The sequence below is a fragment of the Nycticebus coucang genome, chromosome 12 (assembly GCF_027406575.1).
Source record: "Nycticebus coucang isolate mNycCou1 chromosome 12, mNycCou1.pri, whole genome shotgun sequence".
Taxonomy (NCBI): domain Eukaryota; kingdom Metazoa; phylum Chordata; class Mammalia; order Primates; family Lorisidae; genus Nycticebus; species Nycticebus coucang.
The window spans coordinates 21,241,689-21,262,551 of NC_069791.1; the positions used below are offsets into that span (position 1 = coordinate 21,241,689).

At 37.2% G+C, this 20,863-nt stretch overlaps 1 protein-coding gene across 3 annotated transcripts in view; it reads left to right on the forward strand.

Annotated features, from left to right (window-relative positions):
* NELL2 (neural EGFL like 2) overlaps window positions 1–20,863 on the forward strand; it is a 376,415-nt gene that overhangs the window by 332,887 nt on the left and 22,665 nt on the right. For all 3 annotated transcript variants that reach the window (XM_053555545.1, XM_053555546.1, XM_053555547.1), the window contains one exon: window positions 17,438–17,578. In XM_053555545.1, the coding sequence (XP_053411520.1) occupies window positions 17,438–17,578 (141 nt within the window). The remainder of the gene's footprint in view (window positions 1–17,437; window positions 17,579–20,863) is intronic.

Sequence of the window (20,863 nt, forward strand, 5' to 3'; positions counted from 1 at the left end):
AAACAGAAGTCTAAAACTAGCAGTTATTCTCTGAGAAATCTGCCTTCTTAGGGTCAAAGGTTATATTAGGTCATGAATCAACCAGGGAAATGGAGGTGAAAAGACTCGTTTATGGGAAATGCTCACCTTTAACCAACCCTCTGTGGTCCAGTTGAAATGGGGAGATAAATAGAGTAGATAATAGAAGCTGACCAAATAAAATCTCAGAGATGAGAATCCCAAATTATAGGTCATATTTTACGGCACAGTTGGGATCCTTGGCCTGTGGCAAAATAAAATTTGAAAGTCACAGCAATAACTTTAAGACACTGAGAACGAGAGCGCTAGCACTGTTATTAATGTGGGGCTTTGGGAGTGGCTTCCTCAAAATGTAAACACAAGTAACTGGCTGCTGCTTGTTCTTTTTTCATGTTTTCAGGTTGTTTTAATATCGTGTACTTAAAATCATTTGATAAATGTCTTCTTTGTGGAGAATGCTATATAATATGAACTAATCTGATAGAGATAATAATAAATATCAGTATGTCTTTTTTGCTCCCTTAAACCAGAAGAAAGCAACAATTACATGTAAAATATCTTTATTGCAAGGCATCTGTAATTGAAGGTTTTTTGTGAAGTTCGAGAAAAACAGTCTGAGTGGAAAGAAAGTTTGGACTACTCAGAAACAAAAATAATTTTGAAGAAAATATGTGGAGGCTTTCAGCACGTTTTAGGCTCAGAAAACCTTGCAGAAGATGATTATAGGACTTTAATTTTAAGATCATCTTTAAAAATGATTGGCTCTAAGGGATAGTATTCATCCATTTCATAATGAAGAGTGAAAAGTCATATGGGAAAGCAATACGACGTTACCAGTGAATCCTTTGGTAACATTTATCTTTTGGAAAAATTCATGTTTTCTAGACCTGAAAATGTTATCAAATTACACACAATGAGTAAACTATGTACATATTCCAATTAAGTCATTGAAAGGTAATTTTTTTTAAAAGTCATGTAGCTTTGTGCCCTAGACACCACAGATACCAAATGAACAGTGTTGTTCGAAGCCTCTGTGCTGTGAGCTACTGATTCTCAGCAGCCAGGCTAACCACTTCCTAGGACTGCACTTTCCAAAGTACGTATACCTAAGGAAGCTGACATGTACCACTTGGGGTTTGCTGGGCTCCTTCAATTTGTGTCTCTAGAGTAATTTCATTTTCTCTGAGGGCATTTTGTTAGACAGTGTTACAAGAGAATGCTTTCTCTTATGAATCATGAAAGGTTTTGCTTTCATTTGCTTCTTAGTTAATACTAATATTTAAAATGATAAGTCACTGTGGGCTCCTCCTCCGATCCACTTTGGGCCCTAGGTCTGGTCTATGCCGCCTTCCAGTAGCCTTCTGGGTGTTTCCACAGACATGGTGTCCTCTCCCCATCAAACCACTCCCTGAATTTTCCAAACGCCATTAACCACCGTGTGTACTTAGAACTATGTCATTGAGTTTTCCAGTGTTTGCTTCTGTTTTCATAGTGGGCGACTCAGTTTTTTCTGAGTGAGGTGGGGTAGGTACTAAGGTTGGCACTTGGGAGAGGAGAGGCCATGGAGAGAGGAGAGAGAAAGGACAGGAAACAGGAAGCACACGTGTTAGTACATCTGTTAAACTCCTGCCAAACAGCTCCCTTTTACTACCTACTGAGCTTCTGAAAGTCAGGACATATGTCCTCCTCACTCATATATCCTCACAGTCCAACAAATAGCAGGCTCTCCCGAATGAATAAATTAATGACTGTAAATGTGAACACATATGACTTATGTATATCACGTGTTTCTAAAAAAGTAACATTCATGTTTAAGGGGCAATAAATCAGAAAACAGGGCTCACAAGTAATACTGGGCTTTCTGATGCATGTGTGCATGGAAGATATAGATTTCAGATAGTTTTATGGGGTATAGTGTTGAATTTGGGGAATATTCTTTAACCACTTCAGTAAGATATGATGGATACATACTCACTATATACATTTTGATGAGTTTGGGGATAAACCTACACCTGTGAAATTATACCCACCATTAGGGCATAAGCATATCCCCCAGCTTCCAATGTTTCCTCCTACCTCTTTTATTATTCTTGTTTTATTTTAGTTTATTGTTGTTTTTGGTAAGAACACTTGACATAAGATCTACCCTCTTAGCCTTTTTAAGTATACAACAGCGTATTTTTAACTATAGACACTATAGTAGATCTCCAAAATCTATGTATCTTACATAGCTGAAACTCTGTACCCTTTACCCATCACCTCCTCATTCCCTGTCCCGTCAACCACGGGCAACCATCTTTCTACTTTGCACCATGAGAGTTTGACTATTTCAGATTCCACATGTAAGGGAAATCGCGCCGTATTTGTCTGTCTTTGTGTGACGTGTTTCACTAAACATAATGCCCTCCCAGGTCATCCACGCTGTTACAAACAACATAGTTTCCTTCTTTTCAAGGGCTGAGTAGTATTCCATTGTGTAAATGTACGAAAATCCCCTTATCCTTTCATGTATTGATGGACATTTACATTGTTTCCATAGTTCTGCTCTTGTAAATAATGCTGCAGTGCACATGGGAATGCGGATAGCTCTTCAAGATCTTGATGCCCATTCCTCTGTCTATACCTGTGCTAGTTCTACTTTTAATTTTTTGAAGAGGTCTCGTACTATTTTTCATAATGGTTGCACCAATTTATACTCCCATCAATAGTGGATAAGGCTTCCCTTTTCTCTATATCTTTGCCAACATTTGTTTTCTTTTGTATTTTGTTTTATTAATGGCCCACCTAACAGACATCGGATAGTATCTCCTTGTGGTTTTTATTTTCATTTCTCTGATGATTAGCTATGTTGATCACCTTTTCATAAATTCTTTGGGCATTTGTGTGCCATTTTTAGAAAACTGTATTCGGGCCTAGGGCCCATTTTTTATCACAGTGTTTATTTATTTTCTATTGAACTGAGTTTCTTGTATATTTTGCACATTAACCCTTTATTAGAATATGACTTGCAAATACATTCTCCCATTCCATATGTTTCCTTTTGTTGATTGTTTTCTTTGTTGTGCAGAAGTTTTTTAGTTTCATATAGTCTAACTTGTTTCTTTTTGTTTTTTTGCTACCTATGGTTTAAGTGTCATTCCAAAAAATTATGGAAAAAAAACAGCGTCAAGGAGCTTTACTCCTATGCCTTCTTCTAGAAGTGTGGTTGTTTCAGGTCTTAAACTTAAGTCTTTAGTCTTTTTCAAGTTGATTTTTATTATGTGTCATATAAGATAAGGACCCAATTTCATTCTTTTGCATGTAAATATAACTTTCCCCATACCCTTGTTGAAGACACTTTCCTTTCCCCATTGTGTATTCTGGGCACCCTTGTCAAAAGTTAGCTGACTGTGTGTTTGTGCCAATAAAAGACAGGAAAGAGATTTCTGTGTACTCTTAGGAATGTCTACCACAATTAGCATACCATAACTACAACAGAGACTGTACACCTCCCTACGTTGACCATGTCCTTAAGTTGATTTAATTTTCGTAGAGCAGACATGCACCACATGTACATATCAGTACAGTAGACCTACTTCCTTATGTTGACCACCTCTGTATGTTGGCCAGTATGTTACACTCCCTTAGGTGGTCAACTAACAGGTTCTACTGTATTTTTATTCTTTCCAGGAATGTATCTCATTAGTAGGAACTGTGACTCTATTTTCTTCAATATAATAAGAAATTAAACATCTGGGTAGAAAAATTTATAATGAACATGGTAGAATTTGTCATTAATTATCTTTACTTGTCTAATAAATTTTGCTGTTCTAGTTAAATGAATTTCTTCTCCAGGCACAGAGGATATTAGAGTGAAAGAATTATAGAGGTTATCTCCATAGTTTAGGGAGAACATGCCACTGGGGCATAAATAAAAGTGCTTTAACAGAAGGTTTTTCTATTTTAGAATCATCTTCCATAAGAAGTTAGAAACATAGAGTGCCTAATTTCATAACTATGAAAGCCTGTTACAGCTATTTGTATACATTATATTTAAAAGTTCCAGTTACAATGTATTTACTATTTATCTTTAAAGTCCAAAATTTAAATTTCAAATAGTTATTGTGACTGTAATTCTGAAAAAAGTGTTGGGTAAGTGAAAATAAAATGACAGATGTCAGTGTATATAATAGTCTATGAGTCACAAAAAAAAAAAAAAAAAAGCTTAATCTTTTTTCAAGCCTACCTTTCTGGTTATTTTTTTCTTTGATTTTTAAAGTCCAAAGATTCTTCTCATTTTATACTAGTCACTGTGAGCCAAAGTTTAAAAGACCTACATTTATGTATGCTCTTAAATCCACTACAGAATCACTACTTTTGAAGAATTAAAATTGCTTAAAGTAATGCTCTTTTGATTGCATTGAAAACTTTATATATGAATCCAAAAGCAGCTGACTCACGATTCCGTCCTGTTTGTTGAGGATGGCTTTCTCAGAGTTTAACAAATATTTATTAAGGCCTACTGTGCATTAAGCTGTATCCTAGAAGCAGAGGGACTAAAAAAATGCAAGACTCAGGCTCTGTAAAGGCTCATATTTTGTTTTGATAAGACTAGCAGACGTTCAGCAGACTGTGATGAGTTCAACAGTAAGTGGCAAAACTAGAACCCAGAAAGTTTGGAATGGCTTCTTGGGTAAGACTTGTGAAAAGCCTTAAAGATGTGGTTTTGATGAGTCAACAGGAAGGGAATGTATATTCTGGAAAGAAAGAGGCTTGCAAGCAAAAGCACAAGGCAAAAAAATCAAGTTCATTTTAGGAAAGGGGAGGGCAAGTACACCTCCCAGAGCACAGGCACTAAGGAAGAGGTGAGGCGGGAGAGGAAACAAGACGGCCTCAACCATCTTTTTTTTTTCTTTTTTTTTTTTTTTAGGTTTTTTAAAATTTATTTATTTCAGAATATTATGGGTTTATGCACATTTTGGTTATATAATTTGCTTTTGAACAATTTAGGTCAAAGCTGTAAGTGTGCCCTTCACCCAGAATGTGTGCATTGTACCCATGAAGTGTGAGTAAATTCAGCCCCTCTTCCCGCCTCCCACCTGCTTGATTCCCTTTGAGTAATTCTTCCACACATGTGCATAGCTCCTCCTTAGCTAGTCCCAGTTTAGCACTGAGCACACGTGGTGTTTGTTTTTCCATTCCAGCACTACTTCACGTAGAAGAATGGTCTCCAGTTTCATCCGTGTTGTTACAAAAGATGCTAGATCACCACATCCTTCTAACAGCTGAGTAATACTCCACCACATACATATACCACATTGCTGCTTCTGTTTCAAAAACAAAAAGAAAAGGACACTAATAAGCTCAATTAAAAACAGAATAAGAGAAATCACAACTGAATCACAGAAATACAAAACATCGTCTAAGTATACTATAAAAAAACCTCTGTGTTCATAAACTTGAAAACGTGGAGGAAGTGGCCAAGATTCTTGGAAACACACAAAGCTCCCTAGGCCCAATCAGGAAGAAATAGAACTTCTGAACTGACCAGTGTCAACTACCTTCTTGAGACATTGGTTGACTTCAGGGGCACGTACATACGAGCTACTCTTCTAATCCTTTCTTGTTTCATTCATGAGCTCTCTGTCTTTTGTGTAAACCTTTTAAATTACAAAAGCAATATCTATTTCATTTTAGAAAATTTACCTAATTAGAAAAAATATACAAAAATAAAACAAAATTATCTTTATCTGATTCATAAATAAGATACATATTTACAGACTGGGGTAATATCTTCTTCATAATTCCGATCCTGCCTTTTTATATGATATTTATCCCAAGTCTTGTTCCATGTCCTTAAGAATTTTCAAAAACTTCATTTTAGGAAGCTGTCTAGCATTCCATTTTATGTGTGTGCCGTGATCTATTTAATTACTCTCTCATCACTACGCGTTTATATCACTTCTGGTGCTCTAGCAGCTTTATACGAAGATAGTACAGATAAAACTAGACTTGCAAATGCTTCACGCTTTTGTCTTATGCCCTGAAGGTACTAGAAGGACAGACTTCTTGACAAACCTCTTTACGGTGTTGGAAACTCCTCTGAGCAGCAGCAGTAATGCCTGGGAAAAAAATACGCTCTGCCCCAGAAACCTGCCAGTAGCTTGTGACAGCTCAGTTCATGTAGAGATTGTTTTATTTTGTCGGGTCAGGGGTGTCTTTACATATCATTTCTCCATTATGTCCTTGTTTATACACACATTTCTTTTCTTTTCTTTTCTTTTTTTTTTTGCAGTTTTTGGCTGGGGCTGGGTTTGAACCCACCACCTCTGGCATATGGGGCCGGCAGGTGCCCTACTCCTTTGAGCCACAGGCGCCTCCTCACCTTTCTTTTCTTTAAAAGATTTATGTCATGAGAGGGGAAACGACATCAGGAAAATTAGTTGCAAAACAAACAAAATACCTGATAGTTGGTAGCCAAACAAATATCAGTTACCTTCTCTTCCTTTCATTATATCAGATAAACATCAAAATGGGAACTAAAGAATTTTTTTCTTTTTGAGATACATTATCCAAGTACAGAATTAGGCTGAGTCTGTGAGATCAAACACTCAGGACTGAAAACCCTTTGATCTATCATTTGGGGTTGCCTTAGTGATAAAATTGGACCATACCACTGATCTGATTGATTATGAAGAAATAGGTTGTTAAAGTGAACACAAAATTTAATTAGTCTGGAAACAGTTTGATTAAATGACCTCATATTGACAAAACCAGACTCTTGCCATCAGTCTGTATGGTTACGAGGTTTCAGAGCACCATTAAAGAGCAAACCTGGCTGTAAGAAACCCACAGCCTGTTTCACTTAATTGTAATTGGAAGGAGTTATTGGCTTGCTCACTTGCTTTCTTTGTGGTATTTTTTCCCTTCCATTATCTATGTGGGAGAGATGTTTTTTTTACTATATGAAAAACCAGTATCAAGCTAATGAGTGTTTCAGCAGAAGTGGAAGTGGTTGTTATAATAAAAGGGTCTGAAAATTGTCTGTCAGTCAGGTGTTTGAAACATGCTTGAAGTCAGTAGAAGTCATCTATCAGTACATTTCCCAGTGAGGTCCCACTCAAAGCTCCATCCGATGACTTCTTATTCAAATATATGAAAACTGCACCATTGCATTGCTTTGTTTATTGGCATCAGGGAGTCCATTTCACTCAAAGCAGTATTTATTGTGATATAGGTTTGTCAGTTTGCAAATAAATACAGAATAGCTATTTTGGCTGTCATTTTTCTATTCCTGGCATACCATCCAAAGCTCATTTTCCTGAATAACCAGTAAGTGATCTCATCAAAATGCATAAAGCCTTTTGCAGCGCTATGTTAACAATTAGAAAGCTGGCAGCAAATAATTACACAAAGCCATTCTAGCCCTCTTATTCCTACTGGATACTCTGAGAAAATCAGCTTCTTTCTTCTCAGAGTAATCTTTAAGTAGATCAGGAAGACACTCTAATCCTTGCTATTAGAAAGTGGATCTGGGAAACATAGAAATTAAATTTCCCTGTTTTTAGGAGCAGTCTACTTACTATTACAGAGCTAGCGTATGCTTTACATACATAGTCTCTTGGGGCCCTACCTATCATATCATCTGATTTAGAAGAATGAAAGCCCTGTTTTAGAAGTAGGTACTTGATCATGATGTAATAAATGAATGTGTGTGTGGGGGGTTTGGTTTTGGTTTGGGGTTTTTCAGGGGTTTTTTTTGAGATTTCACTCTGTTGCCCCTGGTTAGGGTGCCATAGGGTCAAAGTTCACAGCAACCTCTAACTCTTGGGCTCAAGTGATCCTCTTGCCTTAGCCTCTCAAGTAGCTGGGACTACTGGTGTGTGCCACAATGCATGGCTAGATTTTCTATTTTTAATAGAGATGGAGTTTCACTCTGAGTCAGGCTGGTTTTGAACTCCTGAGCTGAAGCACTCCACTCACCTAGCCCTCCTAGAGTGCTAGGATTACTGGCATGAGCCACCATGCCTGGCCTGAAGAAGTATTTTAAATAATTTTATAGCATTTTTAGGAATAAAGATGGAAGTTTGTGCTCAGCCTTTTTCACTTCTGTGGACTAGTTCTGTGAACTACTGACCAGATTTCTAGAGTGAAGTAATGTATTTTTCCTGAAGTTAGAGATTTCTTCATATTTGCCTTATAAAGTAAGGAAAGAGAAGAATCTGAGTGATTTATGTTGAGGCTGTATCTTCCTTTATAAGACCGTGAGATCTTGAATACATTCCCATAATGTCTAGTATGTTTTTCTATGATAGACACTTGATAAATGCTTGCTAAATGAATGAATACAATTATTTCACGTCTCACATCCTACACATTGGCTATGTTGTAAAAGGGATAGAAACAGCAAGATTTTTTGAGGTTTTAAGGAATTTTCAGAATCCTCTTTTATGAAATGCTTTTTTCAACTCATCACTCATTTATTAGATCCAATTTTACATTAAATGAGAAATATTTATTCTTAACTATATACATATAAAGAGGCTATTGAAAATTTCCCTTGGCACTGTGGACAGCCCTCTCTTCTTTGACTCTCTTCCCTTTTGCTTCCTGTGGTTGTACTTGTGATCTTCCCCCTACACTGCTCAGAATCATCATCCTGGTCCACCTCACCTCACTTGTCCTCCAGGATTGTCTTTGGTTCCTATGGTTGTACTTGTGATCTTCCCCCCTCCCACTGCTCGGAATCATCCTCCTGGTCCACCCCACCTCACTTGTCCTCCAGGATTGTCCTTGGTTCCTTCTTCTCTCTTTACAATCTCAACATTAGTTTGTCTAATGAGGTCCAATTTCAGTAGCATCATGCGATACCAGTCTGATCAGATTGCCTTCATTTTGAGGGCAATTGCTTCTTTTAACAGCATGCTCAAAGTAGGAGGAGGAGGGTGGGTTGATTATTCATCTGTAGACATTTAATTAACCTACTACCTTCAGTTCAATGTCTCATCTCAGCTCTATTTGCCATTTCAGGCCTCTTCAGAATTGCTCATGGTAGATTATTCCTCCCATCAGTTGGAGCACCCCATGTTACACACAGATTCTAGTTCTGTGGCCTCTCTCGCTCCATCTTGACCATTTCACCTATACTCTATTTCCTAAAAAAAGATAAAAGGAATTGCATTTTCCTCTCTGCTACTGCTATTTTTTCTTTTGTCTTTGCTATCTTTTTATACTTCTATATATTCCTTTAACACAATATTTATAGGGTTGGGAAGAAAGAATAAGAAACTTTAAAATATTTTCAATCTTTCATTTTAATCAGAAGTCTTTATTGTCTTTGTTTAAAATATATAACACATAATTATAATATGTATATGTGCATGTACAATTAACACATTCTCTTCACCAATTCTACTCCATCTAATATTATAGTCAATATTTTGACATAAATATTTGAAGTAGGATGAGACAGTGGCACCTGACCATCATGTTACTTTGTCTTAGTGTACGCTGCCAAGCTGAATCCCCTACCTCATTCCTCTCTGACCCGAGCAGGACTCAAGTGTGGCATAATGAGCCCTTTAAGTTACTTGGTGTACCACAAACTATTCATTCATCAACTGTTTATGAATCTCTGTATATCCAGTTCTATTCTAGGTATTAGTGATATGGAATAAAATACAGGCATGACTTCTGTCCACATGGAATTTATTCAAAGAGATAAGTTAATATTTATAAAAATGATTATTGTCAAGCTGTTATGATATAAAGGAGCTTTGGGGGGTGAAGGAAGTACATTATATAATATCTTGATTATGGTCTTAACTATATGTCCAAATTTATGACATTATTGGTGATTTTATTACTAGAAAAATTTTACCTCAATAAATTTGGTTTTAAGAAAAGGTAAAAAAAACCCATTTTGGAATAAGTTCATGCAATCTATGCATAAGACATTGATTCATAAATCTATAAGATACTAGAGAAATAGGAAATATATATGTATAGATTAAAATATTCAGTAATATAAAAGTATCAGTTCTAGAATGAATATATAGAATCAATGCAGGCTTATCTCTTCCCCAGTTCTTTTTGTTTGTTTTGTTTTGTCCATGAAAAGTTCACAAACAGAATCTAAAATGTAGGTGAAAAGACAAAAATCTCAAAGTCAAAATGCTTTTAGAAAAGAGAGAAAACATAGATAGAACTTTCTCCAGAATTGAAGTTATGTCAATGAAGTCAGTGTAGTATGTAATATTTGTGCAAGGTTAGACCAAAAAATAAAGGTGTTGTAATAGGTGTTACTAAATATGTAAGGAAAATATGAGGAAATTAATTTTAGTATGAAACAGAGACAGATAAGAAGTTGTCATCTAACCAGCTGAGGGTATAAGACAGAGAGGAATATTTTAGGCAATAGGAACAGCATATGCAAAGACTCAGGAGAGAAAAGGAATACTAAAATGTTAGGATTCTATGAACCAAAAGGAAAGTCAGATTGCCCCAGCTTTCTTTCTTTTTCTGATGTTCTTCCCAGACGTGTTGAATGTGAACGTGGCAGACCTGACCCCAATGTGGGGGACATGAGAGGGGCTGTACACTGTCTGAAGATAAACATTTTAGAGAATATGCTTCCTTGTCTGTAACCTTAAGGGTTTATTTTTAACATTTGTTTCATAAAAAACAACTTTATAAAAAGATTGGACTGCCTCTAATTGTGCCCAGTCCCATCTGTCTGATACATAGCTCTGTCCTTCCCCAAGTGCACCTTACATCACATCCTGTACTGTTAGGAACCCTTCAGTGGCTCTCAATTTTTCCGTAGAATAAAAGGCATTCTTTTATCTGAACCCAACTTATAAACCCAAACTTATATTTCTCTCTGTTCCTTTTCAAATAAGCACATATAAATACTGAAGGGTAATTTCAGAGGTGGGCATAGAATTTGCCTCCATTAAATACCTCTCTTGAGCTAGGTACTGCTGCTCTTATGAGGTCTTGTATGTTAATAGCAAAACTCTTAAGAGAATTATCCTTGGTTCAAGACAGAAAACTCAGAGAGGTTTAGTAACATATTCAGAGTTACATAGCTAACAAACCAAAAAGCAGGAAATTACTCATGGTTAAGACAAACACTGAAATATCCCAAAGCATAGGCCAGGTGTCCTCAAACTTTTTAAACAGGGGGCCAATTCACTGTCCCTCAGACCATTGGAGGGCCGGACTATAGTTAAAAAAAACAAAAAAAAAACTATGAACAAATTCCTATGCACACTGCACATATCTTATTTTGAAGTGAAAAACAAAACAGGAACAAATACAACTCACACCGCTTCATGCGTCCCGTGGGCCACAGTTTGAGGACGCCTGGCATAGGCTGTTCCTAGTTGGCTATGTCTTGGTTGGTCTTGAGAGGCAGCCTACCATAGGGAAACACAATTGGACGTGGAGTTGAGAGAGTTCTGGTCTCCAGTGTGATCCTGGGCAATGCATTTGCTACCACTACTTTCTTGTCTAGGATAGGGATAAGAACATTTCTTATGGTTGTATGAGGACTGAATGATATGATGAAGAAAATATATCTAAGCATTTTAATACTAGTTGTTAATATCCTAATTATGAACTTTAAAGTAATGGAAACAACTTTCACTAAATATGCAATATTATCACCCAGCTTGTACAGAAGATTTTACAGTTTTCAAGTTAATTTACACATTTTATCATATTGTACTTTCAAGAACTTATGAAAAATCAGTCTTCTAATATGAAATTTTAGATAATATTTTATACACAAATCTGGCTTACCCATGAAAAACAATGTAATTCTCAATTGAGTTTGTATTCCTTGGCCATTTACACCTAACATTAAAAGCAGACTACAAGCCCAACATAAGACAGTGAAACGACATTGTGATTTTAAAAGAAAAATGTTTCAGATAATCTAGAAGGCAAATAACCCACATGTGGGTAATCAAGGGTTCATTAATTGTTTTGAGGTTCTTTAATTGACTGCTATTTAACTACCAGTGCATGAAATGGTGATATAAATAGAACAAGTGTAATTTTTAATGAGAAATGATGCCATATTTTTATTAATAATAAACAGTATGAAAGATAATACCCTCATCCTTTGACTTTGCCATTAAAATAGTTTGCTTATCTTAAAAAAAGAATAGGATTTCATTTTATTGTGTATACAATATGAGAGTACCAACTAAACAGTTTTCTTGAGGGGTTTAAAGTATAATTAAGGCCTACTTATGATTAGGTCTAAATGGTTCTAGACATTTGCATATTTTTACTGTTCTCAGTTATATTATAGTAGTAATAACTTACTATGTATAAGAAAGAGGGTATTTATCACTCAGGTGTCTCATTCTGTAACTATAGTTAATTTTACAAAGAGATAATTGGTCATTTTCTAAAATGACCCTGTGGGCGGCGCCTGTGGCTCAACGTGTAGGGCGGCGGTCCCATATGCCGGAGGTGGCGGGTTCAAGCCCAGCCCCGGCCAAAAAAAAATAAAATAAAATAAAATAAAATGACCCTGTACATTTTGATAGGAAAAGCTTTTTCAGTTGGTTACCTCTGACGGTAGTGGTCTATAGCGTTGTAAAAGGCACCTAGTCTTGTGCCAATGTTACTATAATTGCTCTGCCAGGTCTTTGGGCTACAAGATTTGAAGAATGAATCCACAGACCACCATGAGTAAGTAAAAGAATAGATTTTATTGGTAGATAAGACAAGTAGCGGGTGTTGTGGCAGGCGTCTGTAGTCCCAGCTATTCGGGAGGCTGAGGCAAGAGAATCACTTAAGCCCAAGAGTTTGAGGTTGCTGTGAGCTGTGACACCACATCACTCTACCAAGGGTGACAAAGTGAGACTCTGTCTCAAAAAAAAAAAAAAATCAAGCCTCCCAGTGGAGAGGGGTTCAAAGTAGGTAGCTCATTTCGGCTTTCTATCTAGGGCTTAATGTGCTGCTCTTCCTACCTTGTGGGCAAGGAGGTTTGGGGAGGTAGAATATATGTCTGCATTATGTCACAACCATTTGGTTGAAGAAATGATGGTTTGTGCCAGGGACCTAAGAGCAGAAGTTAATTTTAGAACTGCCCTTCTGTAGGAATGTGGCCCTGCCTAAGGTATTCTGCCCTTCCCAGGAGTGGCAGCCCAGATGACATACTTATCAAACTGTCTCTTGGGCCTATGTGGGGGCCAGACATTGGAGACTATGATCAAATTGATTATTAGGCTTGCTTAGGCCCAGAAAATGGGGTCCATAGCCAGCCCTGAGTGGGGGAACCTGCATCACAACCTAACCTAAAGGAGACAGAGAAAGCAAGACACTGATGTTTAAGAGCTTTATAAAATATATGTGCATTTTTCTTTCTTGTTTTTTTTTTTTTTTTTTTTTTTTGCAGTTTTTGGCCAGGGCTGGGTTTGAATCCGCCACCTCTGGCATATGGGGCTGGCGCCCTACTCCTATGAGCCACAGCCACCACCCCTTTCTTTCTTTTTTTTTTTTTTTCTTGTTTTTTTTTAATGACTGCCTCAAAACATGCATTTTTAAGAATCTCTATTCTCAGCAGTGCTTTCCATTTTTATTATCTAAGTTAATTTTGATCCTTGGAGTCTGACTGCTATTCATGACAATTGTTTGATGGCTAAATATCTTTTGGAGTTTAAATTCTGTATGATTTTTGGATCTCAGTACCATGACTGACTATTCTAATTGTGGCTACTGAAAAAATTCTAAGAAACTACTTTCTTTCTAAAGCAGAATATATATTAAAATTATAAAATTCATTTTTAATTTTTATATAATACACCTACAAAATTTAGGTCCTTATAATAAAGCCTAAATCATATGAGCTTTTACAGCCTATACTAATGTTATTGAAAGGCTGTATTCAATTTGGAACATAACTTATTCAAACTTGGTAGCTTTTATATGAAATAAAATGATAAGCATTTTTTCTCCTCTAGGTCTGCTGTTGTGTGTGTGTGTATTTAATTCAATTAGATAATGTGAAGTTGGGTTTTAACTAAAGAAAGTACTCAAGAAATAAATTATTTGAAAAAAATTTTACTGCTTTGTGTAACTGCATATATGTGAAACACAATACAGGGTAACCTCCATAGTTGGAGGAGGTTCAACTTTCTATACTGACCACCTCCTTAAGCTGACCTGATTTTCATAAACTGGACATGAACCACATGTACGTATCAATATGGTAGGCCTAGTTCCTTATGTTGACCAGTTTGTTACAGTCCCTTGGTCAGCTTTGATGTAATAACTTATGTTAATATTCTTATTTGTATATGGATAAATATGCAATTAATTCATAAGTTGTGGATCAGATTTCAATTCTTTATTTACTAAATATTTACTCTAACTAAGATATGCATACCAACAAATAGCTTATAGATGAAGCTGTTTGTTTTATTAGACCTTTGGCTTTGATGAGAGATGTGAGCCAAATGGCATAGCTTTTGGTAGAAATACATACTTTGTCAATTTAAGTACCCTTTAATTTTCTACTGAATAACCAAAGTAGAAAAATTTGCATCAAAATTGAAATTACAAGGAACATACAAGTGTAAAATGAAGTTATATAATATATTACCTGGCTAGTTTTTCTTCTCTGTCATGAATATATAATCTTGAGCCATGACATACATATCTTTTATAAATTCATTCATATTTGAGATGAATTAAGGCATTGACTTCACAACAAATTGCAGAAAATCCCTTTGAAATGTGAATAATTGTCTCATACTATATATTGGCATTTTCAAAACTTTATTGGTTTTGTCATGTTCATAGACCATTTATACCAATATTTACTTAATACTGTTTCCTTAACTCTTTTCATTCTTAAAATTTATATATGATTTGTTTACTCTAAGTATTGCTTGCTATAAATGGAAATAATTCAGAAGAATAAATGTGTAGCCATTGAGATAAAGTCTTTTCCCATTATCACTTCATGCCATACCAGGTGGCGGATAAATCGTATGTTGGGAAGCACTGTTCTATAGGATTGCAATTTCAGATTTTCATAAATTTAATTTTCTTCAAATAAATTTAAATGAGTGATAAACTTAGTGAGATCAGAAATTGCTTCTGTTTTGTTTACCCCTGTTTCCCTACCACTTAGTTCCTGAAACATAACAGATATTCAATGAATATTGAATGGTAAATTAATATATGAAGCATATATATATTTTCATCAACTTACAGTTGTTTAACTTATGGAATGTCTTTTTTTGCTTTATGATGGGTTTATCAGAGTATAAATAAACCCATTGCAATTTGAACTTAACAATATTTTGTACTTATGATGGGTTTATTGGGAGGTAACCTCAACATAAGTCAAGGCGCATCCATATTTCTGCATTCATCCTCCATAATAGTACCTAGTAGTCTGTTCCATTAATAGATACTTCTCTCTCTCTCATGGCTGTCAACCAATGAAACTTACTTCTAAAGCTAAAGCTTCCAACTTGTGTTCCTTTCTCCATGCACTTAAGAAATGACATAATTAATTTTCTGCATCATCTGGGTTAGAAGAAAACACCATATAAAGCCGAAATGAGCCTAGAATTCTGGACCCATTTATAATCAGAGGTTCATCAGTTAGGGAGGCCACTGACGTACAAATAGACTATTTCACAAAACCTATGAGGCCTTAGTAGATGGAAGCGGTCTACATCATCTGTGTGTCAGGAAGTCAATGGTTAGCTGATTTGGCCACTAGCAATTATTTTGACAATAGGAATTACTGACAGTAGTAACTGGCTCTTAAAAAGAGGAAACCACAGAGGGGAAATGATTCATAGTTCAGAGATAATGCTAAAATTTTCAGTGATATAAAATATTTTATTTTTGTCCTGTTGTCTAATAATCGAACAGAATGGTTTGCATCCTGTTTTACTGAAGGGACTTTTGACCTATTAAGAAGTAAATGAGTGATGACTTTTGTCTGTTTCTTATTTATTTATTCATTATTCATCGATTTTTTTTTTCAAAATTGGACACCAGAAAAGAGGAAACTTAAAAAGAAAATGAAAATATGACTTGCTTCCAGGAATTTGGAGTTAGGTGAAACTGAAATGGGAAGAGAATAGATTCTGCCAACTGCAGTGGACAGAGATAAGGGACTCTGATAAGCAGCTGGCCTTAGCTTCAACTTGAGGGGTGTCAGTCTACCTGGCCACTGCAGCAAAGAATATGACACAGGTGTGGGAAGCAGATGAGAAAGGGCAGCTGCACTCATGGCATAGGTTGTCAAGTGGGGGTGAGATACATGTGGATGTTCTTGACAGTCACAACAGTGCAGTGGCATTAGATCATTTCACAGAGTCTGAGTTAAGCCAAAGGATCCATAAAACCTGGAGGTAATGAGAAAAAGGAAATACTTGGTAAGGTGACTCCAATGATTACTTTTCCTTCTGTGAGCAAAGGAAGGTACTTGGATGGTATACACTTACCAAGGAGAATAAGGGACTCCCAATAATGGGACTCCTAATAAGCCTGTTGAGATCTGAAACCCCACTTCCATAGCTCTCTCAGGATAGACATCTTGCCAATTTCAGCATGAGTCTACTTGTATGGAGGACCACACTGCTGTAAGCCAGGCAACTGAGCACTTGTAGGTGATCTTCGTTAAATCTCACAATTTCCTTTTGCCTCAGTTTTATATATGTTCTGTACACCAATTCATGGCAAGATTTTGTTTTTGAGGGTTGAGTAATATACATGAAACACACTAAAAAGAGAAATGGTATGTATTCTTGAAAGCATTAAGCATCAACATGCATGAATGCTATTGCCATGTATGTTGGAGATGAGTGTTGTATTAGTAAGGTCGAGAGAGGTTATGCTGGTAGTAATAAGAGAACCCAAAATCTAAGCAACTAAGATTGGTTTCTTACTCATAACTGTAAGTCCATCCCAAGTAGGTAAGGGGTACAACCCATATCATCCTCCCTCAGGAACTTGGCCCAGACTTTGGAAATGCATAGGCATTGTGATGGGGGGCAGGGTACATGTGAATCACACTCTGCATCTTAAGGCTCTGCCTAGAAGTGATGTCACATATATCACTCCCTAATAGTCTTAAGCAACACTCACATATCACGTAGCCACACCTAACTTCAAAGAACTAGAGAACTACAATCTTAGTTTGTGCCCAAAAGAGCTAGAATTATTTGGGGAACAGTACTAATGAACGTCATATATGGTTTCTTTCTATTTTCTATATTTGAATGAGTTTTGCACCAGAGAAACCTTCTAGGTATTTCCCCCATTACTAATAACACTACATTCTTTCTGTATAGCTTTTAACAGTGAAGTGTATTTTCTTGGCCTTGTAGCAAGCTGTTCTAATTTCTTTACGAGAAGAGAAACAATTTCACAAAATCCCATTTTTCCCCTCCAGACATTGATGAGTGCTCTGATGGCTTTGTTCAGTGTGACAGCCGTGCTAACTGTATTAACCTGCCCGGATGGTACCACTGTGAGTGCAGAGATGGCTACCACGACAATGGAATGTTCTCACCAAGTGGGGAGTCGTGCGAAGGTCAGTACCAGGGAGAAGATATAGAATTTCAAAGTCCTTTTGATCTTGAAGGATACACGGTAAGATGTCATTAGAAGGCACTGCTTAAGGTTTGTTATTGGTGTTTTTTACTATGTGTATGCCCAACAGTGATTGGAAACATGTTAAAATCTAACTTTGGCTTGCTAATTATGGTAATTGTTTTTAAAGTTTGTGACACTAACTCAATTCTCTGTGGATTTTTACAACCATTGAAGGGTGTTTTCAGAATGGAAAAAAATAGTATCATATACATTTTAAAAAGTGAGAGCATGCAATAATATGACCCTAAAACAAGTATAAAAATGGATAAGGAAAGCAGGATAATGGGAAAATAGTGACAGAGGAATGTGATGATGATGTGACCAAGGGTAATATACACAATCCTTGCTGCTCTGGGCTACTCCTGATATATCTCTTGCCTGGCAAAGTAGGATTCGTTTAGTGAAAGTCGAATGTTGGATACATAAGATATGGTTCCTGCTTCCAAGAAGTATTCAACTAATAAAAATAGAAAATCCGATCACATTATATTCAAATAGTTACCATTAATTTTGAATTGCTTTCAGTGAATTGACAACTCTGCTCCTTTATAACCCCTTTGAAGGGACATGATTTTTAAAAACCAGGCAGAAGCAAGCACAGCCCAGTAAATAATTACCAGGGAAACCAACCCAATGAATGAGTTTGGTGTCAGAAGTCTTGACACAGGAATGGACAACAAACTGAAAAACTCCTTATTTTCTCCGTTTATATTTACACTTTTGTAGAGCAGCTAGCTTGAGGGAATAATAGGGTTAAGATGACAGAGTCAATAAAAGCCTTTGAGAATCTAACTTACATGGCATCTAAGTGATAAGATGCCTTCTTTCCTTGGGCCTGGAAGGAATTTGCAGGAAGAAAAGTAAAACAGATTTGAGGGATAGATGCCAAGGCTCCTCCAGCGCTTGGCCAACAGCAGGGTAGCCTTTGGCCTTTAGCAGAGGTTCGTCAGGACTTTCACGTGGAAATGGGGATGTTAACTGTGGTCTGGGGGCTTGGTCTTGTACCTGTGCCTTCTAGAGGGTATATTTCCAGCACTATAGAGAATATCAGAAACCACAGATTACAGTGTGGAAAGAGATTCAACAGTTGGATTTTGCTCTTCCCTGATAAACCATTTTGCTTATATTCTATAATGTTTTGTTAAGATTGTCTTTTTCTGGTTATCCACATCAACAATAATTCTAAGCCGATGATAAGTAATGCAAATCCTACAGAAGTGCTTAGATTCAAGCTGAATATGCAGCTCCCTCTCTTGTCCTTTCTCCACCCTTCCACTTCTTCTCCCAGTAAACTGTGTTTCATTTTGGTTTGTAGCCTTGCACACCCTCTTGAATCTGAATAGGGATAGAAAAAGACATATACTTCTTTTGGCTATCTTACATTAAATTTTTATCTATACCCACTATCTTTTAAATTTCTGACCGCAGATCTCAAGTGGGTTGTATTAGCTATCCTTTGATGTATAACAAATTGCCCCTAAAGCTTAGTAGCTTTAAACAAATAGCTCACAGTTTCTGAGGGTCAGGAATCTGTGCAAATTTAGCTGGGTGCCCCTGGTTCAAGGTCTCTCAGGAGACTGCAGTCAAGCTCCTAGCCGATGATGTGGTCTTACCTTGAAGACTTGTCTATGGAGGAGTGAAAGGATAGGGGTCTGTTTCCATGGTCACTCATGTGGCTATCGGCAGACCTCAGGTCCTTAATATGTGGACCACTCCACGGGGTGGCCTCAAGGTGTAGAAATGGGCTCCCCTAGAGGAAGCACTCCAAGAGAGCAGATACCCAAGATGGGGGTCACAGTCTTTTTATTGCTGTACATTGGATGTGACATTCCACCACTTCTCTCATTTTCTGTTAGACATGAGTCAGTAGGGCCAGGCCTCATTCCAGGGGAGGAGACTGTACATGCCCATGCTAAGTGGTGAGTGTCTCTGGGAGCCATTAGCACTGTCCCACATTCCTCCGTTCCTTTCCCTTTTAACTCCAGGGTACAGCCATTTCATACCTTCTTCAGTCTCCTCAAACATGGATACCTCTTCCTTTCTTTTCATTATCTGTCAATGGCCTATTCAACTGAGGGCACAGACATAGTAGAAGGAAGCCTACTTGTCTTTCCATAAAGGGCCATTCTTGCTCGCTCGCATTTGTTCGTGGATCTGCTGCCTTCCTATCTCTTGCTTTACTGAATGAAATGACCCTGCCGCTATTGAAGCTGAGATGCTCCACTGCCCCTTGCATCCCATCCTCTCCCTGCTGCTTGTGGAGTTTACCTCTGTGATATTCTCTGTTGCTTCCCTGTCCCTGAAGAGTTTTTCTCAGCTGTGTCTGTCCCATCAGCACACCCTCTGGACTAGCAGCCATCTTTAAAAACAAAACAAACAAAAAATAACTTTCCTTGACATCGCTTGACCCTCCAAACATATCCCCTACTTTTCTCTCCCTTTAGAACAGAACACTTTGAAAGAATTTTCCATGCTTGCTGTCTCTGCCTCTCTGCTTCCAGTGGGGCTTTAGTCCGACTACTCCAGCCCATCCTTTTCTTTCAAGCTTACCGGCACTTTCCATCTTGCCAAATATACTGGTTAGTTGCTGTCTTCCTTCTTATCCACTCAGGCATTTGACCCAGTCAATCATTATTTTCTCTCTAAACATTTCTCTTCAATACAAGGTTTTTCACCTGGCTTCGGGGCACCACTTTCTCCTGGTTTTCTCTTTTCTCCTACAGGCCTCTGCTTTCACTCTCTATAGCACTGTATATTCAAAGGCCCCAGAGCTCAGGCCTTGTGAGCTTCTATATTCTGAATTCCTAATTCCACCAGCCTGATGGTTGAAAATGCCATCTGTCTATTTCTAAATCAGACCTCGGCCTTATCTGCAGATTCATATATCTAGTGGCCTACTCAGTATCTAAACCTGGATTTCTAATAGGATATACAGACCTAATAACTAAAACAGAACTTTTGATTTATTCTTTCAGTCTTACAAGTTTCTAGACATAGTTGCCCAGACCTACGCTGGGAGTCCTAGTTTCTTTCTTTTCCTCACACCTCACATCTAATACATTTACAAGTCTCATAATTTCAACTTTCAAAATATATTCCCAACCTGACCACCTCTCACTACTTCTGCTGTTACCATCTTTGTCTAAGCCATTATTACCTCTTATTTGGACCATTAGAGCAGCCTCCAAACCGTCTTTCTGCTTCTGTTCCTGACCCCCCTGTA